Source organism: Pelodiscus sinensis, chromosome 11 (genome assembly GCF_052426305.1).
Source record: "Pelodiscus sinensis isolate ZL-2025 chromosome 11, ASM5242630v1, whole genome shotgun sequence".
Taxonomy (NCBI): Eukaryota; Metazoa; Chordata; order Testudines; family Trionychidae; genus Pelodiscus; species Pelodiscus sinensis.
In genome coordinates, this window is record NC_143062.1 from 52,236,811 (window position 1) to 52,261,700 (window position 24,890).

Sequence of the window (24,890 nt, forward strand, 5' to 3'; positions counted from 1 at the left end):
CGCCCTGGGAGCGCCCGCTAGCCGATTACCCCGCCCCCCCGCCCCTACCGCCCTGGGAGCGCCCGCTAGCCGATTACCCCGCCCCCCCCGCCCCTACCGCCCTGGGAGCGCCCGCTAGCCGATTACCCCGCCCCCCCGCCCCTACCGCCCTGGGAGCGCCCGCTAGCCCATTACCCCGCCCCCGCGCCCCTACCGCCCTGGGAGCGCCCGCTAGCCGATTACCCCGCCCCCGCGCCCCTACCGCCCTGGGAGCGCCCGCTAGCCGATTACCCCGCCCCCCCGCCCCTACCGCCCTGGGAGCGCCCGCTAGCCCATTACCCCGCCCCCCCGCCCCTACCGCCCTGGGAGCGCCCGCTAGCCCATTACCCCACCCCGCCCCTACCGCCCTGGGAGCGCCCGCTAGCCCATTACCCCGCCCCCCGCCCTGCCCCTACCGCCCTGGGAGCGCCCGCTAGCCCATTACCCCGCCCCCCCGCCCCTACCGCCCTGGGAGCGCCCGCTAGCCGATTACCCCGCCCCCGCGCCCCTACCGCCCTGGGAGCGCCCGCTAGCCGATTACCCCGCCCCCGCGCCCCTACCGCCCTGGGAGCGCCCGCTAGCCCATTACCCCACCCCGCCCCTACCGCCCTGGGAGCGCCCGCTAGCCCATTACCCCGCCCCCGCGCCCCTACCGCCCTGGGAGCGCCCGCTAGCCGATTACCCTGCCCCCGCGCCCCTACCGCCCTGGGAGCGCCCGCTAGCCCATTACCCCGCCCCGCCCCTACCGCCCTGGGAGCGCCCGCTAGCCGATTACCCCGCCCCCCGCCCCTACCGCCCTGGGAGCGCCCGCTAGCCCATTACCCCGCCCCTACCGCCCTGGGAGCGCCCGCTAGCCGATTACCCCGCCCCCCGCCCCTACCGCCCTGGGAGCGCCCGCTAGCCGATTACCCCGCCCCCCCGCCCCTACCGCCCTGGGAGCGCCCGCTAGCCGATTACCCCGCCCCCCCGCCCCTACCGCCCTGGGAGCGCCCGCTAGCCCATTACCCCGCCCCCGCGCCCCTACCGCCCTGGGAGCGCCCGCTAGCCGATTACCCCGCCCCCGCGCCCCTACCGCCCTGGGAGCGCCCGCTAGCCCATTACCCCGCCCCGCCCCTACCGCCCTGGGAGCGCCCGCTAGCCGATTACCCCGCCCCCCGCCCCTACCGCCCTGGGAGCGCCCGCTAGCCGATTACCCCGCCCCCCGCCCCTACCGCCCTGGGAGCGCCCGCTAGCCGATTACCCCGCCCCCCCCGCCCCTACCGCCCTGGGAGCGCCCGCTAGCCGATTACCCCGCCCCCCCGCCCCTACCGCCCTGGGAGCGCCCGCTAGCCGATTACCCCGCCCCGCCCCTACCGCCCTGGGAGCGCCCGCTAGCCCATTACCCCACCCCGCCCCTACCGCCCTGGGAGCGCCCGCTAGCCCATTACCCCGCCCCCGCGCCCCTACCGCCCTGGGAGCGCCCGCTAGCCGATTACCCCGCCCCCGCGCCCCTACCGCCCTGGGAGCGCCCGCTAGCCCATTACCCCGCCCCGCCCCTACCGCCCTGGGAGCGCCCGCTAGCCGATTACCCCGCCCCCCGCCCCTACCGCCCTGGGAGCGCCCGCTAGCCGATTACCCCGCCCCCCCGCCCCTACCGCCCTGGGAGCGCCCGCTAGCCCATTACCCCGCCCCGCCCCTACCGCCCTGGGAGCGCCCGCTAGCCCATTACCCCGCCCCCCCGCCCCTACCGCCCTGGGAGCGCCCGCTAGCCCATTACCCCGCCCCCCCGCCCCTACCGCCCTGGGAGCGCCCGCTAGCCCATTACCCCGCCCCCCGCCCCTACCGCCCTGGGAGCGCCCGCTAGCCCATTACCCCGCCCCCCGCCCCGCCCCTACCGCCCTGGGAGCGCCCGCTAGCCGATTACCCCGCCCCCGCGCCCCTACCGCCCTGGGAGCGCCCGCTAGCCGATTACCCCGCCCCCGCGCCCCTACCACCCTGGGAGCGCCCGCTAGCCGATTACCCCGCCCCCCCGCCCCTACCGCCCTGGGAGCGCCCGCTAGCCCATTACCCCGCCCCCCGCCCTGCCCCTACCGCCCTGGGAGCGCCCGCTAGCCGATTACCCCACCCCGCCCCTACCGCCCTGGGAGCGCCCGCTAGCCGATTACCCCGCCCCCGCGCCCCTACCGCCCTGGGAGCGCCCGCTAGCCGATTACCCCGCCCCCCCGCCCCTACCGCCCTGGGAGCGCCCGCTAGCCGATTACCCCGCCCCCCGCCCCGCCCCTACCACCCTGGGAGCGCCCGCTAGCCGATTACCCCGCCCCCGCGCCCCTACCGCCCTGGGAGCGCCCGCTAGCCGATTACCCCGCCCCGCCCCTACCGCCCTGGGAGCGCCCGCTAGCCCATTACCCCGCCCCCCGCCCCGCCCCTACCGCCCTGGGAGCGCCCGCTAGCCGATTACCCCGCCCCCCGCCCCGCCCCTACCACCCTGGGAGCGCCCGCTAGCCGATTACCCCGCCCCCCGCCCCTACCGCCCTGGGAGCGCCCGCTAGCCGATTACCCCGCCCCCGCGCCCCTACCGCCCTGGGAGCGCCCGCTAGCCGATTACCCCGCCCCGCCCCTACCGCCCTGGGAGCGCCCGCTAGCCCATTACCCCGCCCCCCGCCCCTACCGCCCTGGGAGCGCCCGCTAGCCGATTACCCCGCCCCCCCGCCCCTACCGCCCTGGGAGCGCCCGCTAGCCCATTACCCCGCCCCCCGCCCTGCCCCTACCGCCCTGGGAGCGCCCGCTAGCCGATTACCCCACCCCGCCCCTACCGCCCTGGGAGCGCCCGCTAGCCGATTACCCCGCCCCCCCGCCCCTACCGCCCTGGGAGCGCCCGCTAGCCGATTACCCCGCCCCCCGCCCCGCCCCTACCACCCTGGGAGCGCCCGCTAGCCGATTACCCCGCCCCCGCGCCCCTACCGCCCTGGGAGCGCCCGCTAGCCCATTACCCCGCCCCGCCCCTACCGCCCTGGGAGCGCCCGCTAGCCGATTACCCCGCCCCCCGCCCCGCCCCTACCACCCTGGGAGCGCCCGCTAGCCGATTACCCCGCCCCCGCGCCCCTACCGCCCTGGGAGCGCCCGCTAGCCGATTACCCCGCCCCCCGCGCCCCTACCGCCCTGGGAGCGCCCGCTAGCCGATTACCCCGCCCCCGCGCCCCTACCGCCCTGGGAGCGCCCGCTAGCCCATTACCCCGCCCCGCCCCTACCACCCTGGGAGCGCCCGCTAGCCGATTACCCCGCCCCCGCGCCCCTACCGCCCTGGGAGCGCCCGCTAGCCGATTACCCCGCCCCGCCCCTACCGCCCTGGGAGCGCCCGCTAGCCCATTACCCCGCCCCCCGCCCCGCCCCTACCGCCCTGGGAGCGCCCGCTAGCCGATTACCCCGCCCCCCGCCCCGCCCCTACCACCCTGGGAGCGCCCGCTAGCCGATTACCCCGCCCCCCGCCCCTACCGCCCTGGGAGCGCCCGCTAGCCGATTACCCCGCCCCCGCGCCCCTACCGCCCTGGGAGCGCCCGCTAGCCGATTACCCCGCCCCGCCCCTACCGCCCTGGGAGCGCCCGCTAGCCCATTACCCCGCCCCCCGCCCCTACCGCCCTGGGAGCGCCCGCTAGCCGATTACCCCGCCCCCCCGCCCCTACCGCCCTGGGAGCGCCCGCTAGCCCATTACCCCGCCCCCCGCCCTGCCCCTACCGCCCTGGGAGCGCCCGCTAGCCGATTACCCCACCCCGCCCCTACCGCCCTGGGAGCGCCCGCTAGCCGATTACCCCGCCCCCCCGCCCCTACCGCCCTGGGAGCGCCCGCTAGCCGATTACCCCGCCCCCCGCCCCGCCCCTACCACCCTGGGAGCGCCCGCTAGCCGATTACCCCGCCCCCGCGCCCCTACCGCCCTGGGAGCGCCCGCTAGCCCACTACCCCGCCCCGCCCCTACCGCCCTGGGAGCGCCCGCTAGCCCATTACCCCGCCCCCCGCCCCTACCGCCCTGGGAGCGCCCGCTAGCCCATTACCCCGCCCCCCGCCCCGCCCCTACCGCCCTGGGAGCGCCCGCTAGCCGATTACCCCGCCCCCCGCCCCGCCCCTACCACCCTGGGAGCGCCCGCTAGCCGATTACCCCGCCCCCGCGCCCCTACCGCCCTGGGAGCGCCCGCTAGCCGATTACCCCGCCCCCGCGCCCCTACCGCCCTGGGAGCGCCCGCTAGCCGATTACCCCGCCCCCGCGCCCCTACCGCCCTGGGAGCGCCCGCTAGCCCATTACCCCGCCCCGCCCCTACCGCCCTGGGAGCGCCCGCTAGCCCATTACCCCGCCCCCCGCCCCGCCCCTACCGCCCTGGGAGCGCCCGCTAGCCCATTACCCCGCCCCCCGCCCCGCCCCTACCGCCCTGGGAGCGCCCGCTAGCCCATTACCCCGCCCCCCGCCCCTACCGCCCTGGGAGCGCCCGCTAGCCCATTACCCCGCCCCCCGCCCCGCCCCTACCGCCCTGGGAGCGCCCGCTAGCCCATTACCCCGCCCCCCGCCCCGCCCCTACCGCCCTGGGAGCGCCCGCTAGCCCATTACCCCGCCCCCCGCCCCTACCGCCCTGGGAGCGCCCGCTAGCCCATTACCCCGCCCCCCGCCCCGCCCCTACCGCCCTGGGAGCGCCCGCTAGCCGATTACCCCGCCCCCCGCCCCTACCGCCCTGGGAGCGCCCGCTAGCCCATTACCCCGCCCCCGCGCCCCTACCGCCCTGGGAGCGCCCGCTAGCCCATTACCCCGCCCCCGCGCCCCTACCGCCCTGGGAGCGCCCGCTAGCCCATTACCCCGCCCCCCCGCCCCTACCGCCCTGGGAGCGCCCGCTAGCCGATTACCCCGCCCCCCGCCCCTACCGCCCTGGGAGCGCCCGCTAGCCGATTACCCCGCCCCCCGCCCCTACCGCCCTGGGAGCGCCCGCTAGCCGATTACCCCGCCCCCGCGCCCCTACCGCCCTGGGAGCGCCCGCTAGCCCATTACCCCGCCCCCCGCCCCTACCGCCCTGGGAGCGCCCACTAGCCGATTACCCCGCCCCCCCGCCCCTACCGCCCTGGGAGCGCCCGCTAGCCCATTACCCCGCCCCGCCCCTACCGCCCTGGGAGCGCCCGCTAGCCGATTACCCCGCCCCCCGCCCTGCCCCTACCGCCCTGGGAGCGCCCGCTAGCCCATTACCCCGCCCCCCGCCCTGCCCCTACCGCCCTGGGAGCGCCCGCTAGCCGATTACCCCGCCCCCCGCCCTGCCCCTACCGCCCTGGGAGCGCCCGCTAGCCGATTACCCCGCCCCCCGCCCCGCCCCTACCGCCCTGGGAGCGCCCGCTAGCCCATTACCCCGCCCCCCGCCCCTACCGCCCTGGGAGCGCCCGCTAGCCCATTACCCCGCCCCCCGCCCCGCCCCTACCGCCCTGGGAGCGCCCGCTAGCCGATTACCCCGCCCCCGCGCCCCTACCGCCCTGGGAGCGCCCGCTAGCCGATTACCCCGCCCCCCGCCCCGCCCCTACCGCCCTGGGAGCGCCCGCTAGCCCATTACCCCGCCCCCGCGCCCCTACCGCCCTGGGAGCGCCCGCTAGCCCATTACCCCGCCCCCCGCCCCTACCGCCCTGGGAGCGCCCGCTAGCCGATTACCCCGCCCCCCCGCCCCTACCGCCCTGGGAGCGCCCGCTAGCCCATTACCCCGCCCCCCGCCCCTACCGCCCTGGGAGCGCCCGCTAGCCCATTACCCCGCCCCCCGCCCCTACCGCCCTGGGAGCGCCCGCTAGCCCATTACCCCGCCCCGCCCCTACCGCCCTGGGAGCGCCCGCTAGCCCATTACCCCGCCCCCCGCCCCTACCGCCCTGGGAGCGCCCGCTAGCCCATTACCCCGCCCCGCCCCTACCGCCCTGGGAGCGCCCGCTAGCCCATTACCCCGCCCCGCCCCTACCGCCCTGGGAGCGCCCGCTAGCCGATTACCCCGCCCCCGCGCCCCTACCGCCCTGGGAGCGCCCACTAGCCCATTACCCCGCCCCGCCCCTACCGCCCTGGGAGCGCCCGCTAGCCCATTACCCCGCCCCGCCCCTACCGCCCTGGGAGCGCCCACTAGCCCATTACCCCGCCCCGCCCCTACCGCCCTGGGAGCGCCCGCTAGCCCATTACCCCGCCCCCCGCCCTGCCCCTACCACCCTGGGAGCGCCCGCTAGCCCATTACCCCGCCCCGCCCCTACCGCCCTGGGAGCGCCCGCTAGCCCATTACCCCGCCCCGCCCCTACCGCCCTGGGAGCGCCCGCTAGCCCATTACCCCGCCCCCCGCCCCTACCGCCCTGGGAGCGCCCGCTAGCCCATTACCCCGCCCCGCCCCTACCGCCCTGGGAGCGCCCGCTAGCCCATTACCCCGCCCCCGCGCCCCTACCGCCCTGGGAGCGCCCGCTAGCCGATTACCCCGCCCCCCGCCCCTACCGCCCTGGGAGCGCCCGCTAGCCCATTACCCCGCCCCCCGCCCTGCCCCTACCGCCCTGGGAGCGCCCGCTAGCCGATTACCCCGCCCTCCCGCCCCTACCGCCCTGGGAGCGCCCGCTAGCCGATTACCCCGCCCCCCGCCCTGCCCCTACCGCCCTGGGAGCGCCCGCTAGCCGATTACCCCGCCCCCCGCCCCTACCGCCCTGGGAGCGCCCGCTAGCCGATTACCCCGCCCCCCGCCCTGCCCCTACCGCCCTGGGAGCGCCCGCTAGCCGATTACCCCGCCCTCCCGCCCCTACCGCCCTGGGAGCGCCCGCTAGCCCATTACCCCGCCCCGCCCCTACCGCCCTGGGAGCGCCCGCTAGCCGATTACCCCGCCCTCCCGCCCCTACCGCCCTGGGAGCGCCCGCTAGCCCATTACCCCACCCCGCCCCTACCGCCCTGGGAGCGCCCGCTAGCCGATTACCCCGCCCCCCGCCCTGCCCCTACCGCCCTGGGAGCGCCCGCTAGCCGATTACCCCGCCCCCCCGCCCCTACCGCCCTGGGAGCGCCCGCTAGCCGATTACCCCGCCCCCCCGCCCCTACCGCCCTGGGAGCGCCCGCTAGCCCATTACCCCGCCCCCCGCCCCTACCGCCCTGGGAGCGCCCGCTAGCCCATTACCCCGCCCCGCCCCTACCGCCCTGGGAGCGCCCGCTAGCCCATTACCCCGCCCCGCCCCTACCACCCTGGGAGCGCCCGCTAGCCCATTACCCCGCCCCCGCGCCCCTACCGCCCTGGGAGCGCCCGCTAGCCGATTACCCCGCCCCCGCGCCCCTACCGCCCTGGGAGCGCCCGCTAGCCCATTACCCCGCCCCCCGCCCCGCCCCTACCGCCCTGGGAGCGCCCGCTAGCCCATTACCCCGCCCCGCCCCTACCGCCCTGGGAGCGCCCGCTAGCCGATTACCCCGCCCCGCCCTGGGAGCGCCCGCTAGCCCATTACCCCGCCCCTACCGCCCTGGGAGCGCCCGCTAGCCGATTACCCCGCCCCCCCGCCCCTACCGCCCTGGGAGCGCCCGCTAGCCGATTACCCCGCCCCGCCCCTACCGCCCTGGGAGCGCCCGCTAGCCCATTACCCCGCCCCGCCCCTACCACCGTGGGAGCGCCCGCTAGCCGATTACCCAGCCCCCACGTCCCGCCCCTACCGCCCTGGGAGCACCCGCTAGCCGATTACCCCGCCCCGCCCCTACCACCCTGGGAGCGCCCGCTAGCCCATTACCCCGCCCCGCCCCTACCGCCCTGGGAGCGCCCGCTAGCCCATTACCCCGCCCCTCCGCCCCTACCGCCCTGGGAGCGCCCGCTAGCCCATTACCCCGCCCCCCCGCCCCTACCACCCTGGGAGCGCCCGCTAGCCCATTACCCCGCCCCCCCGCCCCTACCGCCCTGGGAGCGCCCGCTAGCCCATTACCCCGCCCCCCGCCCCGCCCCTACCGCCCTGGGAGCGCCCGCTAGCCGATTACCCCGCCCCGCCCCTACCGCCCTGGGAGCGCCCGCTAGCCGATTACCCCGCCCCGCCCCTACCGCCCTGGGAGCGCCCGCTAGCCCATTACCCCGCCCCGCCCCTACCGCCCTGGGAGCGCCCGCTAGCCCATTACCCCGCCCCGCCCCTACCGCCCTGGGAGCGCCCGCTAGCCGATTACCCAGCCCCCACGTCCCGCCCCGCCCCTGCTCTGCTCCCAGACGGACACATTGACAGTGGCCGGCTCACTCCAGTGCTGGGCTGGCCCATGCGGCGTCCCCCACTGCCCCGTGCCCCCCAGCAGTCCCCCCCGCACGTCTCCCACTGCCCCGTGCCCCCCAGCACCCCCCCCCCCCCGCATGTCTCCCACTGCCCCACGCCCCCCGCGGCGTCCCCCGCTGCCCCGCGCCCCCCCGCGGCGTCCCCCACTGCCCCGCGCCCGGGCCCCTCTCACCTTCAGCTTGGAGGGCTGGAAGGCGTGGTGCGTGCCCTTCCAGAGCGCCCGCAGCAGCACGGCGAAGCCGATGGCCAGGCGCCCGCCCGTGCCCAGCGGGTTGCTGTAGTTGATCTCGGCCTCAAAGGAGCGACCTGCCGGGACACGGAGGTGAGGCCGGGCGGCAGCAGAGCCCCCCCCCCCGCCGGGCCGCCCCCACTCACCGTGGAAGTAGTCCCGCAGCTCCCGCGTGTTGGACAGGGACTGGATGACGCTGTTCATGAAGCAGGTGTTGCCCAGGTTCACCAGCCCCGTGAAGCCCGGCAGACAGACCTTCTCCTCCTCCGCCTCCGCCGCCTCGGCGCCCTCGCCGCCCGCCGCGCCGTGCGCCATCGGGGGCACCATGCACGTCGGCTTGGGCTGCGGGCGGGCGCAGGCTCGCCTGAGGGCCCCTCGCTGCCGGGAGCGCGGCTGCAGCCTGGCCCGCCCCACGGCGCCCCACAGCCCGCCCCCCGCCCCGGCGGACCGCCCCACGGCGCCCCACAGCCCGCCCCCCGCCCCCGCGGACCGCCCCACGGCGCCCCACAGCCCGCCCCCCGCCCCGGCGGACCGCCCCACGGCGCCCCACAGCCCGCCCCCCGCCCCCGCAGACCGCCCCACGGCGCCCCACAGCCCGCCCCCCGCCCCCGCAGACCGCCCCACGGCGCCCCACAGCCCGCCCCCCGCCCCGGCGGACCGCCCCACGGCGCCCCACAGCCCGCCCCCCGCCCCACGGCGCCCCACAGCCCGCCCCCCACCCCCGCGGACCGCCCCACGGCGCCCCACAGCCCGCCCCCCGCCCCCCGCAGACCGCCCCACAGCGCCCCACAGCCCGCCCCCCGCCCCCACAGACCGCCCCACGGCGCCCCACAGCCCGCCCCCCCCCCCCGCGGACCGCCCCACGGCGCCCCACAGCCCGCCCCCCGCCCCCGCAGGCCACGCCACGGCGCCCCACAGACCGCCCCCCACCCCCGCGGACCACCCCACGGCATCCCACAGCCCACCCCCACAGACCGCCCCACGGCGCCCCACAGCCCGCCCCCCGCCCCCGCGGACCGCCCCACGGCACCCCACAGCCCGCCCCCGCAGACCGCCCCACGGCGCCCCACAGCCCGCCCCCCGGCCCCGCAGGCCGCCCCACAGCCCGCCCCACGGCGTCCCACAGCCCGCCCCCCGCCCCCGCAGGCCGCCCCACGGCGCCCCACAGCCCGCCCCCCGGACCGCCCCACGGCGCCCCAGAGCCCGCCCCCCCGCCCCTGCGGACCGCCCCACGGCACCCCACAGCCCGCCCCCTCCCCCCGGCGCCCCAGAGCCCGCCCCCCGAACCCCCGGACCGCCCCACAGCACCTCACAGACCACCCCCCACCCCCGCAGGCCGCCCCACAGCGCCCCACAGCCCGCCCCCCCCCCGGACCGCCCCACAGCCCGCCCCCCGCCGGCCGCCCCACGGCGCCCCACAGCCCGTCCGCCGGCCGCCCCACGGCGCCCCACAGCCCGCCCCCCCCCCGCAGCCCGCCCCCCCCGGCCGCCCCACGGCGCCCCACAGCCCGCCCCCGTAGGCCGCCCCACAGCCCGCCCCCCGCCTCCCCGGCCCGCCCCACGGCGCCCCACAGCCCGCCCCCGCAGGCCGCCCCACGGCGCCCCACAGCCCACCCCCGCGGACCGCCCCACGGCACCCCACAGCCCGCCCTCGTAGGCCGCTCCACGGCGCCCCATAGCCCGCCCCCCGCCCCCGTGGACTGCCCCACAGCGCCCCAGAGCCCGCCCCCCGCCCCCGCGGACCGCCCCACGGCGCCCCACAGCCCGCCCCAGAGCCCACTCCCCGCCCCGCCCCACGGCGCCCCACAGCCCGCCCCCCCCCCCGCGGACCGCCCCACGGCGCCCCACAGCCCGCCCCCCGCCCCCACGGCGCCCCACAGCCCACCCCCACAGCAAACCCCCACAGCACCCCGCCGCCACAGCGCCCCCTAGCCCTCCCCTGCCCCCACAGCATGGCCATAGCCTGTGCCCTACCCCACAGCCAGGCCCTCACAGAGTCTCCATAGCCCACGCCCCACCCCCACAGCACTGCTGCAGCCCATGTGAGGTCAGGTTGGGGGGCACAGGGAGCACTGGGGTGTCTGGGGGGGGATGGGTTATAACCTCTCCCCTGTGTAAGGGGGGGCACACGGAGCGCGGGGGTGTCAAGAGGATTTGCTGGGGGGTCCTTGCTGCAGGGGGGGAGCTGACGCGCGCGGTGGGGCAGTGGGTGCCGTTCAGCAGGACCCCAGGCTCAGGCTGCCGCCCTGGGGCTGAGCAGGTTGCCGGGTTCGACCCTCCCGGCGGTGCCTTCAGACCACCAAGAGCTCTCCCGCCCCAAGCAGCACCCTGCCCACACAGACCCCCCGTGGGAGCTCCCCCAAGCGCCTGCCCTTTGCCAGAGGGAGGTGCTGGGGAGGGTGCCTGGGGCCAGGCCCCATGCCCTGACGCGGCGCGCTCACCGAGGGCACGTGCGGCTCCTGCTTCGCCATCACAGGCTCTGGGGCCGCGCGGGCCACGACCCCCTCCAGGCCACCGTCCGCTGCCCGGGGAGCCTCCTTCTCCCCTGCCCGGGCCTCCTCCTTCCCCGCCAGGGGGTGCTGGGCGCCGCCCGGCTGGCTCTTCTCCAGAGGGGTAGGGCCTGTGGGCACGGCCACCTTCGCACCACCCACTGCACCTTCAACAGGGGACGAGGGGCCTGTGGTTAGCAGCCGTGTGGGCACGGGCACAGCGCTCCCCGCCGCCCCCGCCGCCGCCCCCTGGCTCCCCGCCGCCGCCCCCGCCACCGCCCCCTGGCTCCCCGCCGCTGCCCCCTGGCTCCCCACGGCTCCCCAGCCGCCGCCCCCGAGTCCCCGGCCACCAAGCCCTGGCTCCCCGCCGCCCCCTGGCTCCCCATGGCTCCCCAGCCGCCGCCCCCGAGTCCCCGGCCACCGCCCCCTGGCTCCCCGCCGCCCCCGCCACCGCCCCCTGGCTCCCCGCCGCCGCCCCCGCCACCGCCCCCTGGCTCCCCGCCGCCGCCCCCTGGCTCCCCACGGCTCCCCAGCCGCCGCCCCCTGGCTCCCCGCAGCTCTCCGGCCACCGCCCCCTGGCTCCCCGGCCGCCAACCCCTGGCTCCCCGCGGCTCCCCAGCTGCCGCCCCCTGGCTCCCCGGCCGCCGCCGCCCCCTGACTCCCCTGGCTCCCCAGCTGCCGCCCCCTGGCTCCCCGGCCGCCGCCGCCCCCTGACTCCCCTGGCTCCCCAGCCGCCGCCCCCTGGCTCCCCGCAGCTCTCCAGCCGCCGCCCCCTGGCTCCCCAGCCACCGCCCCCTGGCTCCCCGCAGCTCTCCGGCCACCGCCCCCTGGCTCCCCGGCCACCGCCCCCTGGCTCCCCGCAGCTCTCCGGCCACCGCCCCCTGGCTCCCCGGCCACCGCCCCCTGGCTCCCCGCGGCTCCCCAGCTGCCGCCCCCTGGCTCCCCGGCCGCCGCCGCCCCCTGACTCCCCTGGCTCCCCAGCTGCCGCCCCCTGGCTCCCCGGCCGCCGCCGCCCCCTGACTCCCCTGGCTCCCCAGCCGCCGCCCCCTGGCTCCCCGCAGCTCTCCAGCCGCCGCCCCCTGGCTCCCCAGCCACCGCCCCCTGGCTCCCCGCAGCTCTCCGGCCACCGCCCCCTGGCTCCCCGGCCACCGCCCCCTGGCTCCCCGCAGCTCTCCGGCCACCGCCCCCTGGCTCCCCGGCCACCGCCCCCTGGCTCCCCGCAGCTCTCCGGCCACCGCCCCCTGGCTCCCCGGCCACCGCCCCCTGGCTCCCCGCGGCTCCCCAGCTGCCGCCCCCTGGCTCCCCGGCCGCCGCCGCCCCCTGACTCCCCTGGCTCCCCAGCTGCCGCCCCCTGGCTCCCCGGCCGCCGCCGCCCCCTGACTCCCCTGGCTCCCCAGCTGCCGCCCCCTGGCTCCCCGGCCGCCGCCGCCCCCTGACTCCCCTGGCTCCCCAGCCGCCGCCCCCTGGCTCCCCGCAGCTCTCCAGCCGCCGCCCCCTGGCTCCCCAGCCACCGCCCCCTGGCTCCCCGCAGCTCTCCGGCCACCGCCCCCTGGCTCCCCGCAGCTCTCCGGCCACCGCCCCCTGGCTCCCCCGGCCCCGTGTTGTCCCCCCCCCCCCCGCCACCTGCCCCCCACTGCCTGGGCTCCTCCGGTTCTCTGCTGTCCTGCCTCCCCCCCACAGTCCGGGCTCCCCCGCTCCCCCCCCCCCCCCGGACTGCCTGGGCTCCCCTGGCTCCCCGCCCTGCTCCCCCACCGCCCGGGCAGGGGAAGCCAAGGAGCAGACCTTGTGTGGCAGGTGCCTCCAGGCCCCCCCAGCGCTGGCTGTGGCGTTTCTTCAGGCAGATGTCGATGCGGGAGACAGTGAAGTTGTACGTGGACTGGTCCGGCTCGATGAGGTTCCTGGCGACAGAAGAGCAGCCTCAGGGTCGGGAGACACGGCCGGCTCCGTCGCAGCGGGGCTGCTCTAGGCCAGGCCTGAGGGCCGGCAGCGGGGGCTCCCGCCCGGGTTAGGTGTGGCTGCCCACTCTCCTCCCCAGGCAGCTGGCACCCTGGCGGAGGGCAGCGGCCCGGAGGGGAGCTCTCTGCCCCCCGTGCCAAGGGAGCGCCCGGTACCTGAGTTTCACCTGCCACCGGAACACGGTGTGGGGGCCACAGGCGGGGTGGAGCCGCAGGAAGTTCCTGTCGCTGCAAGGAGAGAAGGCGATGAGAGGGCGCAAGCGGGCCCGGGGCGCAGCAGGGCCTGGGGGGCCGTACCTGGTCCGGAACACCAGCGTGAAGTCCTGCTCCCGGAACAGCACCCGGGAGCTCTCCCTGTGGATCTCCTTCACGTAGACGTGCACCACCACCGAGTCGCTGCCCTTCTCGTACGAGTCGTTCTTCACCAGGGTCAGGCTCACCATGGGCTCCGGCTCTAGGGCGGCACAAGTCTGGTCGGGGCACAGGGCGGCTGTGCCCTGGGACCCCCAGCCCGTTCACTGGATGTCACCCCGCCCCACAGGGAGCCCCCCAACCCCCCGCACGCTCACCAGCAGCTGCTGCCTCCAGGTTGGCCTCCTCCTTGCACCGGTCTCTCTTCTCGGAGGCTCTGCCCAGCGGAGGGGAGGCGGGGGCAGGCCCGGCCTCAGGGCCCGGTCTGAGCGCCGCCAGGCCCGCGGGGCTGGGTGGCTGCAGGGTTCTCCTCTCCAGGCAGGGCGCCGCGGGACGGGGGCAGCTCTCCGCTGGGGGGGCGAGTGGCGGCAGCTCCACCAACACAGGCTCCTTGGCCAGCACGTCAGCCTTTCCACGCAGACGGGCACAGTGAGACAGAGCCCCCCGACTGGGAGCTGGCTCCCTCCCGCCAAGGCTCAGCTCCATGCCCTCCCGGCTAGCGGGGGAGACCCCCTGCCCCCTGCACTGCTGGGCCAGGGAGGAGCTCACAGAAACCCTCCCTCCGGCCATCCATGGGCCTGCGCTGCCCGGCTCCCCGCCCCCACACCGCCCCGCCCTCGCTCCAGGGCACGGACCGGGCGCTTGAGCACAGACAAGAGCCCCACAGCCCAGGCTGCTCCAGGCGGGTCCCCACTTACCTTGGCCAGAGGTGGGATCAGGTCCGTGGCCGCGTCGCCCTGGGCTTCCTGGCCGTTCTGCATGCTGCCCCCTCTCCCGCTGGCTCCCTTGCCAAGCTCCACACCCCCAGCGAGCCCGGCCTCTGGCTCCTCCTCCAGCAGAGCCCCCTTGGGGTACACGGCCCGCTTGGCACTGGGCCCGCTCTGCAGCCCGGCACTGGCTGGGCTCTTCCCTTCGGGGGCCTCGCTCCTGCCCGGAGCCCGCTTTGGGTTGGGGAGCTCCCGCCGGTTCCGGGGCGGCTCCTCGGAGGCCGGCTGGTGCGGGGGCGGCTCCTTCCCCTTCTCCTGGCTCCAGGGCCCCTTGGCCGGCTCCCTGGAGCCTTCCTTCCGCTTCTTCTGGGAAAGGTAAGGTGGCCTGTCGGGAGGCTGCCCGGCCACAGCAGGGCTCCCCGGGCCCTGGGCACGGCCCCTGCAAGGAGCTTGGGGCGCCGCGGGCCCCACGCCACAGCGCAGCGCCGGAGCCCGGGGGGGCCACAGCCAGGCCTCTGCCCCGCCCCAGGCTCCACGGTGGCCCGGCCCTGGCACAGCCTTACCAGCAGCGACGCCCAGGGGTGCAGGGGGATCTTCTTCTGGAGCACCAGCTGCAGGAAGCTGCCCCTCTTGCACTGCACCTTGCTGCAGGAGCCCTCGATCTCCTCGAAGAACTGCCCGCTCCACTGGCGGCCGTCTGCGGGCACAGGCGGGCCGGGCTCAGCGGGCCCCCCGGCCCTGCCGCCAGCCGCCAAGCGGGCGCCTGCTGCTCCCGCCCCCTCGGCGGGCAAGGCCCGGCCGGGTCCCCCGCCCCTCTGGGGCGCTCTGCCGCTAGCGCGTCCGCCCCCGCCCCGCCCCCGCCCGCTCTGCCGCCAGCGCGTCCGCCCCCGCCCCGCCCCCGCCCGCTCTGCCGCTAGCGCGTCCGCCCCCGCCCCCTCTGGGGCGCCCTACCGCTAGCGCGTCCGCCCCCGCCCCGCCCCCGCCCGCTCTGCCGCTAGCGCCCCCGCCCCCGCCCCGCCCCCGCCCGCTCTGCCGCCAGCGCGTCCGCCCCCGCCCCGCCCCCGCCCGCTCTGCCGCTAGCGCGTCCGCCCCCGCCCCGCCCCTCTGGGGCGCTCTGCCGCCAGCGCGTCCGCCCCCGCCCCGCCCCCGCCCGCTCTGCCGCTAGCGCGTCCGCCCCCGCCCTCTGGGGCGCCCTGCCGCTAGCGCGTCCGCCCCCGCCCCGCCCCCGCCCGCTCTGCCGCCAGCGCGTCCGCCCCCGCCCGCCCTGGGGCGCTCTGCCGCCAGCGCGTCCACCCCCGCCCCGCCCCCGCCCGCTCTGCCGCCAGCGCGTCCGCCCCCGCCCCCGCCCGCTCTGCCACCAGCGCGTCCGCCCCTGCCCCGCCCACCCTGGGGCGCTCTGCCGCCAGCGCGTCCGCCCCCACCCCGCCCACCCTGGGGCGCTCTGCCGCTAGCGCCCCCGCCCCCGCCCCGCCCACCCTGGGGCGCTCTGCCGCCAGCGCGTCCGCCCCCGCCCCGCCCACCCTGGGGCGCTCCGCCGCTAGCGCCCCCGCCCCCGCCCCGCCCCCGCCCGCTCTGCCGCCAGCGCGTCCGCCCCCGCCCCGCCCCCGCCCGCTCTGCCGCCAGCGCGTCCGCCCCCGCCCCGCCCCCCCCCGCTCTGCCGCCAGCGCGTCCGCCCCCGCCCCGCCCCCGCCCGCTCTGCCGCCAGCGCGTCCGCCCCCGCCCCGCCCACCCTGGGGCGCTCTGCCGCCAGCGCGTCCGCCCCCGCCCCGCCCCCGCCCGCTCTGCCGCCAGCGCGTCCGCCCCCGCCCCGCCCCCGCCCGCTCTGCCGCCAGCGCGTCCGCCCCCGCCCCGCCCACCCCGGGGCGCTCTGCCGCCAGCGCGTCCGCCCCCGCCCCGCCCCCGCCCGCTCTGCCGCCAGCGCGTCCGCCCCCGCCCCGCCCCCGCCCGCTCTGCCGCCAGCGCGTCCGCCCCCGCCCCGCCCCCGCCCGCTCTGCCGCCAGCGCGTCCGCCCCCGCCCCGCCCCCGCCCGCTCTGCCGCCAGCGCGTCCGCCCCCGCCCCGCCCCCGCCCGCTCTGCCGCCAGCGCGTCCGCCCCCGCCCCGTGTGCCCGGGCAGCCCGCCAGATGGTGCTGCCGCGATGGGTGGACCCAGCTGGTACCTGGCAGCCTGACCACGCAGTCGGTGTCTGTGAACGCAGCATCCACCTCCTCCAGCCGGAGGGCCCCGCCGCCCACACTGAGCTTCACGATGACCTCGCCCGCGTTCTGCTTCCAGTCCAGCAGCAGGTCTGCAAGGCAGGGGGCGGCTGGGAGCACCCTGGGCCACAGGCCCAGCGCCACGGGGAGCCGCCGCAGGGGGGCCCACGGGCCGGCGAGCACGTCACCCAGACCAAGCAGCTCCCCTCTCCCACCGCTCCTGCCCCCAGCCCAGCCCAGCCCCCTTGTCGTCATGGGCCCCTCGCCCGGGCTCCCCAAAGGGAACCTCTACTGCGGCCACGGGCTGGGCACGCCAGGGGGCTGTGAAATACCAGGGGAGTGAGCCGGGCCTCTCCGCGTCCCGCACCGGGCCAGCGCTTTGCCCAGAGCCTGCTCCCAGCCGGGCACGGGTCTGCCCGCCCCAGGGCACCCTGCCAGAGCTCCACGCGCCCCCCACAGCCCACCCAGCCGGGCACGGGTCTGCCCGCCCCAGGACACCCTGCCAGAGCTCCACGCGCCCCCCACAGCCCAACCCAGCCGGGCACGGGTCTGCCCGCCCCAGGACACCCTGCCAGAGCTCCACGCGCCCCCCACAGCCCACCCAGCCGGGCACGGGTCTGCCCGCCCCAGGACACCCTGCCAGAGCTCCACGCGCCCCCCACAGCCCAACCCAGCCGGGCACGGGTCTGCCTGCCTCAGGACACCCTGCCAGAGCTCCACGCGCCCCCCACAGCCCAACCCAGCCGGGCACGGGTCTGCCCGCCCCAGGACACCCTGCCAGAGCTCCACGCGCCCCCCACAGCCCACCCAGCCGGGCACGGGTCTGCCCGCCCCAGGACACCCTGCCAGAGCTCCACGCGCCCCCCACAGCCCACCCAGCCGGGCACGGGTCTGCCTGCCTCAGGACACCCTGCCAGAGCTCCACGCGCCCCCCACAGCCCACCCAGCCGGGCACGGGTCTGCCCGCCCCAGGACACCCTGCCAGAGCTCCACGCGCCCCCCACAGCCCAACCCAGCCGGGCACGGGTCTGCCTGCCTCAGGACACCCTGCCAGAGCTCCACGCGCCCCCCACAGCCCAACCCAGCCGGGCACGGGTCTGCCCGCCCCAGGACACCCTGCCAGAGCTCCACGCGCCCCCCACAGCCCACCCAGCCGGGCACGGGTCTGCCTGCCCCAGGACACCCTGCCAGAGCTCCACACGCCCCCCACAGCCCACCCAGCCAGGCACGGGTCTGCCCGCCCCAGGACACCCTGCCAGAGCTCCACGCGCCCCCCACAGCCCACCCAGCCGGGCACGGGTCTGCCTGCCTCAGGACACCCTGCCAGAGCTCCACGCGCCCCCCACAGCCCACCCAGCCGGGCACGGGTCTGCCTGCCCCAGGACACCCTGCCAGAGCTCCACGCGCCCCCCACAGCCCACCCAGCCGGGCACGGGTCTGCCTGCCCCAGGACACCCTGCCAGAGCTCCACGCGCCCCCCACAGCCCACCCAGCCGGGCACGGGTCTGCCTGCCTCAGGACACCCTGCCAGAGCTCCACGCGCCCCCCACAGCCCACCCAGCCGGGCACGGGTCTGCCCGCCCCACGGCACCCTGCCAGAGCTCCACGCGCCCCCCACAGCCCACCCAGCCGGGCACGGGTCTGCCCGCCCCACGGCACCCTGCCAGAGCTCCACGCGCCCCCCACAGCCCACCCAGCCGGGCACGGGTCTGCCCGCCCCAGGACACCCTGCCAGAGCTCCACGCGCCCCCCACAGCCCACCCAGCCGGGCACGGGTCTGCCTGCCTCAGGACACCCTGCCAGAGCTCCATGCGCCCCCCACAGCCCACCCAGCCGGGCACGGGTCTGCCTGCCTCAGGACACCCTGCCAGAGCTCCACGCGCCCCCCACAGCCCACCCAGCCGGGCACGGGTCTGCCTGCCCCACGGCACCCTGCCAGAGCTCCACACGCCCCCCACAGCCCACCCAGCCGGGCACGGGTCTGCCTTCCCCACGGCACCCTGCCAGAGCTCCACGCGCCCCCCACAGCCCACCCAGCCGGGCACGGGTCTGCCCGCCCCAGGACACCCTGCCAGAGCTCCATGCGCCCCCCACAGCCCACCCAGCCGGGCACGGGTCTGCCTGCCTCAGGACACCCTGCCAGAGCTCCATGCGCCCCCCACAGCCCACCCAGCCGGGCACGGGTCTGCCTGCCTCAGGACACCCTGCCAGAGCTCCACGCGCCCCCCACAGCCCACCCAGCCGGGCACGGGTCTGCCTGCCCCAGGGCACCCTGCCAGAGCTCCACGCGCCCCCCACAGCCCACCCAGCCGGGCACGGGTCTGCCTGCCTCAGGACACCCTGCCAGAGCTCCACGCGCCCCCCACAGCCCACCCAGCCGGGCACGGGTCTGCCTGCCTCAGGACACCCTGCCAGAGCTCCACGCGCCCCCCACAGCCCACCCAGCCGGGCACGGGTCTGCCTGCCCCAGGGCACCCTGCCAGAGCTCCACGCGCCCCCCACAGCCCACCCAGCCGGGCACGGGTCTGCCTGCCCCACGGCACCCTGCGACCCGGGGGCACGGCCAGGAGGGAATCAGTTCCTAACATTTGCATGGGCAGGGGCAGCCTGAGTTTCCCAACGGGGTTAGGGCCTCCGGACCCAGCTCTCCGGGCTGGTTCTCCAGCTGGAGATTGAAGAGCAAGCTGGGGGTGAGCAGCTGCCTGGAAGGGAAGCGCAGGGAGCCGGAGGAGCAGGCTGGGCCAGGGACGCTCTGCGGGGGGCTGCCCGGCCACGAACCCACCAGGGAGGAGCTCCCGCTGGGCCAGGCGCACGCAGTGCCCGTGGGAAGGCAGGCCCTGGCGGAGGTGGGGCTCTATTCCCGCGCTGGGCCACCAGCCAGGGCCTGCGGGGGGAGGGGCTGCTGCTCTCCGCCTGGCCGGGAAGCGGGACCCGTGAGCGTGGAAGCGCCGCTCGAGGGAGCCTGTGCACGCAGGCTGGGCTCCACCCTCCCCCAAGAGCAGGCTCTGCCCAGCACGCCCGGCTCTCCTGGAGCAGCCAGTGGAGAAGGCCCAGCAAAAGGGCAGCGTGAGACCCCCCCACGCCCCCGGGACACCGCGCACTTGCAGCAGGGGCTGGCCCTGAGCCCGCCTGAGGGCTGCCCAGGACCCATGCTGCCAGCGCAGGCGAAGGCGACGCTCCCTCTGCCTGCCCCGAGCGGGAAGCAGGAAAGGGCGCCCCAGGGCCCGAGCACAGCGGGGAGGGAATGCCAGCCCCCCGCGGCTAGCCCCCCAGGCACAGCACCAAGGGCCAGGGCCGGGGGATGGGCATCTGGCAGCCTCAGGGCGTGTCCCCACAGGGCACTAGCGGCTTTCAGGCCCCACTGTCGTCTGGCACCCCCCTCCCCTCAGTGCGCAGGCAGGCGGGCGCTGTACGGGTGTGCTGCAGTGTCAGTCCCTGCCTGGGGGCTGTGCCGGGGCGCTGGGGACCCCGCCGGCAGCGTCTGGAGCACGAGGGGCCTCGGGACCGGGACTGGTTCAGGGAAGAGGGGACACAGGAAGTGTGCGCGGGGGAGGGGCAGTGTGGGGCTGGAGCCATGAGGGAGACAGACTGAGGTTGCTGGGGCTCCTGGGCCCTAACCCGAGTCCTGTAATCGCCCCACGTCTGCGCTGGGCTGTACCCGGGAGGGGCAGTAAGCCCTGTTCTGCTGCTCGGGGTCAGGATCGCGGGGACCGACTCGGCGTGACACAGGCTGCCATGAGCGGCCCGGCGCTCTCACACCGGCACCGGGCTCCGGCCCCCTCCCTGCGCAGCCAAGCACAACAGCCGGGTGCCAGCAGGCTGCCCCGGAGCACCTGCTGCTTCCACTGGGGCCGCCAAGGCCCAGCTCCAGGCCTTGGGCTGGGTTCGCAGGCGATGGGCGACAGGGCACAGGGACTGGGCGCAGGGAGCCCCGGGGCGCTGGCCGCCCCGCCGAGGGCGCAGGGAGCCCCGGGGCGCTGGCCCCCCCGCCGGGGGCGCAGGGAGCCCCGGGGCGCTGGCCCCCCCGCCGGGGGCGCAGGGAGCCCCGGGGCGCTGGCCCCCCCGCCGAGGGCGCAGGGAGCCCCGGGGCGCTGGCCCCCCCGCCGAGGGCGCAGGGAGCCCCGGGGCGCTGGCCCCCCCGCCGAGGGCGCAGGGAGCCCCGGGGCGCTGGCCGCCCCGCCGAGGGCGCAGGGAGCCCCGGGGCGCTGGCCCCCCCGCCGAGGGCGCAGGGAGCCCCGGGGCGCTGGCCCCCCCGCCGAGGGCGCAGGGAGCCCCGGGGCGCTGGCCCCCCCGCCGAGGGCGCAGGGAGCCCCGGGGCGCTGGCCCCCCCGCCGAGGGCGCAGGGAGCCCCGGGGCGCTGGGGCGCGCTTACCCTGCAGCAGGGGAGCAGAGGGACAGCCACACCCCGGTCATACCTCTCTTAGGGTCGCTGCTGGCTGGTGTCTCGCCCTCCTTGCTCTCCTGGTTGGCTCGGTCCTTCTGCTTCTTTTTGTTGGCTGCATCCTCCAGGCCGCGAGGCGCCCTCCTCTGGCCGGGGGCACTGGTGCTGCTGGACATTTTCAGCCGCTTGGAGGGCAGGCCCGGCCCGCCGGGGTCAGCGATGGAGTCTGGGTCAGGGGTTCGCCGCTTTCTTCCTGGCCCAGCTATCTTGGCGGCTCTTCGGGGGCAATCTCTCTGGCAAGGAACAAGCGACCTAGGGGACAGGAGGGCACGTCACCGCCCGGGCCACCAGGTCCTGAGTCAGGCTCCCAAAGACCCTAGGGCCTTATGGGACTTCCCAGCACGGCGTGCCAGGCCACCAGCACCCCCCTGGCCACAAGGGGAGGGCGCGGCAGAGAGCAGGGGCGAGTGGGCACTGCTGGAGTCCCGCTCACCCCGCCCTGCGGCCCTTCTGCCTCTGACACGCACAAGAGCCCCCCCGGCCCAGGGCCATTTCCGACGTAGACGCCCCGGCAGTGGGAATCCAGCGGTGCCCGCTCTGCCTCTGCCTCCCCTGCTCTGCCCCCCGCAGGGTCCATGCCAGGGACCCGGCCCTCCCCCCGCTGGGAGAGGCAGCAAGAGGGGGCGAAGCGACCAGCTGAGGCCACTACGCGAAGAGCAGTTGCTTTCGGGACAGTGCTCCAGCCGCTCACACCCCAACCCTAGCGCAGAAAGCTGGGGGAGGGGGCCTACCTTCCGCGGCCCCGCTGGCCAGAGCTGCTCAGACTTGGGCTGCTAAACTAACACGTGCAGACGCAAATGGGGGACGGCCGGATTGCCTAGCGGGGATCCCCCTCCCCCTCACTGGCGCCTCTGCGGGAGGGGGGGCCCTCCCCCGCCGACTGGCTCCCGCCTGCCCCTCCCCCTCACTGGCGCCTCTGCGGGAGGGGCCCTCCCCCACCGACCAGCTCCCGCCTGCCCCTCCCCCTGCACTGGCACCTCTGCGGGAGGGGCCCTCCCCCACCGACCAGCTCCCGCCTGCCCCCTCCCCCTGCACTGGCACCTCTGCGGGAGGGGGGGCCCTCCCCCGCCGACTGGCTCCCGCCTGCCCCTCCCCCTGCACTGGCGCCTCTGCGGGAGGAGGGGCCCTCCCCCACCGACCAGCTCCCGCCTGCCCCCTCCCCCTGCACTGGCACCTCTGCGGGAGGGGCCCTCCCCCACCGACCAGCTCCCGCCTGCCCCTCCCCCTGCACTGGCACCTCTGCGGGAGGGGCCCTCCCCCACCGACCAGCTCCCGCCTGCCCCCTCCCCCTGCACTGGCACCTCTGCGGGAGGGGCCCTCCCCCACCGACCAGCTCCCGCCTGCCCCTCCCCCTGCACTGGCACCTCTGCGGGAGGGGCCCTCCCCCACCGACCAGCTCCCGCCTGCCCCTCCCCCTGCACTGGCACCTCTGCGGGAGGGGCCCTCCCCCACCGACCGGCTCCCCCCTGCCCCCTCCCCCTGCACTGGCACCTCTGCGGGAGGGGCCCTCCCCCACCGACCAGCTCCCGCCTGCCCCTCCCCCTGCACTGGCACCTCTGCGGGAAGAGGGGCCCTCCCCCACCGACCGGCTCCCGCCTGCCCCTCCCCCTCACTGGCGCCTCTGCGGGAGGGGGGGCCCTCCCCCGCCGACTGGCTCCCGCCTGCCCCATCCCCCTGCACTGGCACCTCTGCGGGAGGGGCCCTCCCCCACCGACCAGCTCCCGCCTGCCCCCTCCCCCTGCACTGGCACCTCTGCGGGAGGGGCCCTCCCCCACCGACCAGCTCCCGCCTGCCCCTCCCCCTGCACTGGCACCTCTGCGGGAGGGGCCCTCCCCCACCGACCAGCTCCCCCCTGCCCCCTCCCCCTGCACTGGCGCCTCTGCGGGAGGAGGGGCCCTCCCCCACCGACCAGCTCCCGCCTGCCCCTCCCCCTGCACTGGCACCTCTGCGGGAGGAGGGGCCCTCCCCCACCGACCAGCTCCCGCCTGCCCCTCCCCCTCACTGGCGCCTCTGCGGGAGGGGGGGCCCTCCCCCGCCGACTGGCTCCCGCCTGCCCCATCCCCCTGCACTGGCACCTCTGCGGGAGGGGCCCTCCCCCACCGACCAGCTCCCGCCTGCCCCCTCCCCCTCACTGGCGCCTCTGCGGGAGGGGGGGCCCTCCCCCGCCGACTGGCTCCCGCCTGCCCCTCCCCCTCACTGGCGCCTCTGCGGGAGGGGCCCTCCCCCACCGACCAGCTCCCGCCTGCCCCCTCCCCCTCACTGGCGCCTCTGCGGGAGGGGGGGCCCTCCCCCACCGACCGGCTCCCGCCTGCCCCCTCCCCCTCACTGGCGCCTCTGCGGGAGGGGGGGCCCTCCCCCACCGACCGGCTCCCGCCTGCCCCCTCCCCCTCACTGGCGCCTCTGCGGGAGGGGCCCTCCCCCACCGACCGGCTCCCGCCTGCCCCCTCCCCCTGCACTGGCGCCTCTGCGGGAGGGGCCCTCCCCCACCGACCGGCTCCCGCCTGCCCCCTCCCCCTGCACTGGCGCCTCTGCGGGAGGGGCCCTCCCCCACCGACCGGCTCCCGCCTGCCCCCTCCCCCTGCACTGGCGCCTCTGCGGGAGGGGCCCTCCCCCGCCGACTGGCTCCCGCCTGCCCCCTCCCCCTCACTGGCGCCTCTGCGGGAGGAGGGGCCCTCCCCCACCGACCGGCTCCCGCCTGCCCCCTCCCCCTCACTGGCGCCTCTGCGGGAGGGGGGGCCCTCCCCCGCCGACTGGCTCCCGCCTGCCCCTCCCCCTCACTGGCGCCTCTGCGGGAGGGGCCCTCCCCCACCGACCAGCTCCCGCCTGCCCCCTCCCCCTCACTGGCGCCTCTGCGGGAGGGGGGGCCCTCCCCCACCGACCGGCTCCCGCCTGCCCCCTCCCCCTGCACTGGCACCTCTGCGGGAGGGGCCCTCCCCCACCGACCAGCTCCCGCCTGCCCCCTCCCCCTCACTGGCGCCTCTGCGGGAGGAGGGGCCCTCCCCCACCGACCGGCTCCCGCCTGCCCCCTCCCCCTGCACTGGCGCCTCTGCGGGAGGGGCCCTCCCCCACCGACCGGCTCCCGCCTGCCCCCTCCCCCTGCACTGGCGCCTCTGCGGGAGGGGCCCTCCCCCACCGACCGGCTCCCGCCTGCCCCCTCCCCCTGCACTGGCGCCTCTGCGGGAGGGGCCCTCCCCCACCGACCGGCTCCCGCCTGCCCCCTCCCCCTCACTGGCGCCTCTGCGGGAGGGGGGGCCCTCCCCCGCCGACTGGCTCCCGCCTGCCCCCTCCCCCTCACTGGCGCCTCTGCGGGAAGAGGGGCCCTCCCCCGCCGACTGGCTCCCGCCTGCCCCCTCCCCCTCACTGGCACCTCTGCGGGAAGAGGGGCCCTCCCCCGCCGACTGGCTCCCGCCTGCCCCTCCCCCTCACTGGCGCCTCTGCGGGAGGAGGGGCCCTCCCCCACCGACCGGCTCCCGCCTGCCCCCTCCCCCTCACTGGCGCCTCTGCGGGAGGAGGGGCCCTCCCCCACCGACCGGCTCCCGCCTGCCCCCTCCCCCTCACTGGCGCCTCTGCGGGAGGGGCCCTCCCCCACCGACCGGCTCCCGCCTGCCCCCTCCCCCTCACTGGCGCCTCTGCGGGAGGGGGGGCCCTCCCCCGCCGACTGGCTCCCGCCTGCCCCCTCCCCCTCACTGGCGCCTCTGCGGGAAGAGGGGCCCTCCCCCGCCGACTGGCTCCCGCCTGCCCCCTCCCCCTCACTGGCACCTCTGCGGGAAGAGGGGCCCTCCCCCGCCGACTGGCTCCCGCCTGCCCCCTCCCCCTCACTGGCGCCTCTGCGGGAGGAGGGGCCCTCCCCCACCGACCGGCTCCCGCCTGCCCCCTCCCCCTCACTGGCGCCTCTGCGGGAGGAGGGGCCCTCCCCCACCGACCGGCTCCCGCCTGCCCCCTCCCCCTCACTGGCGCCTCTGCGGGAGGGGCCCTCCCCCACCGACCGGCTCCCGCCTGCCCCCTCCCCCTCACTGGCGCCTCTGCGGGAGGGGCCCTCCCCCACCGACCGGCTCCCGCCTGCCCCCTCCCCCTCACTGGCGCCTCTGCGGGAGGAGGGGCCCTCCCCCACCGACCGGCTCCCGCCTGCCCCCTCCCCCTCACTGGCGCCTCTGCGGGAGGGGCCCTCCCCCACCGACCGGCTCCCGCCTGCCCCCTCCCCCTCACTGGCGCCT

At 78.3% G+C, this 24,890-nt stretch overlaps 1 protein-coding gene across 6 annotated transcripts in view; it reads right to left on the reverse strand.

The window, feature by feature from the left end:
* The window catches only part of USP19 (ubiquitin specific peptidase 19), a 50,320-nt gene that overhangs the window by 20,483 nt on the left and 4,947 nt on the right, over positions 1–24,890 (reverse strand). For 4 of the 6 annotated variants that reach the window (XR_016350470.1, XR_016350467.1, XM_089781296.1 and 1 more), the window contains exons 2-12: positions 20,651–20,928; positions 16,199–16,327; positions 14,605–14,738; positions 14,033–14,407; positions 13,493–13,742; positions 13,221–13,377; positions 13,080–13,151; positions 12,751–12,866; positions 10,921–11,135; positions 8,626–8,821; positions 8,423–8,556 (exon numbers count right to left, since the gene is read on the reverse strand). Coding sequence is in view for 2 of the 6 variants with exons in the window: in XM_089781296.1 (XP_089637422.1) it covers positions 8,423–8,556; positions 8,626–8,821; positions 10,921–11,135; positions 12,751–12,866; positions 13,080–13,151; positions 13,221–13,377; positions 13,493–13,742; positions 14,033–14,407; positions 14,605–14,738; positions 16,199–16,327; positions 20,651–20,792 (1,920 nt within the window). In the remaining 4 variants the exon portion in view is untranslated. The remainder of the gene's footprint in view (positions 1–8,422; positions 8,557–8,625; positions 8,822–10,920; positions 11,136–12,750; positions 12,867–13,079; positions 13,152–13,220; positions 13,378–13,492; positions 13,743–14,032; positions 14,408–14,604; positions 14,739–16,198; positions 16,328–20,650; positions 20,929–24,890) is intronic. The other 2 variants (XR_016350468.1, XR_016350469.1) reach the window with 2 other exon arrangements.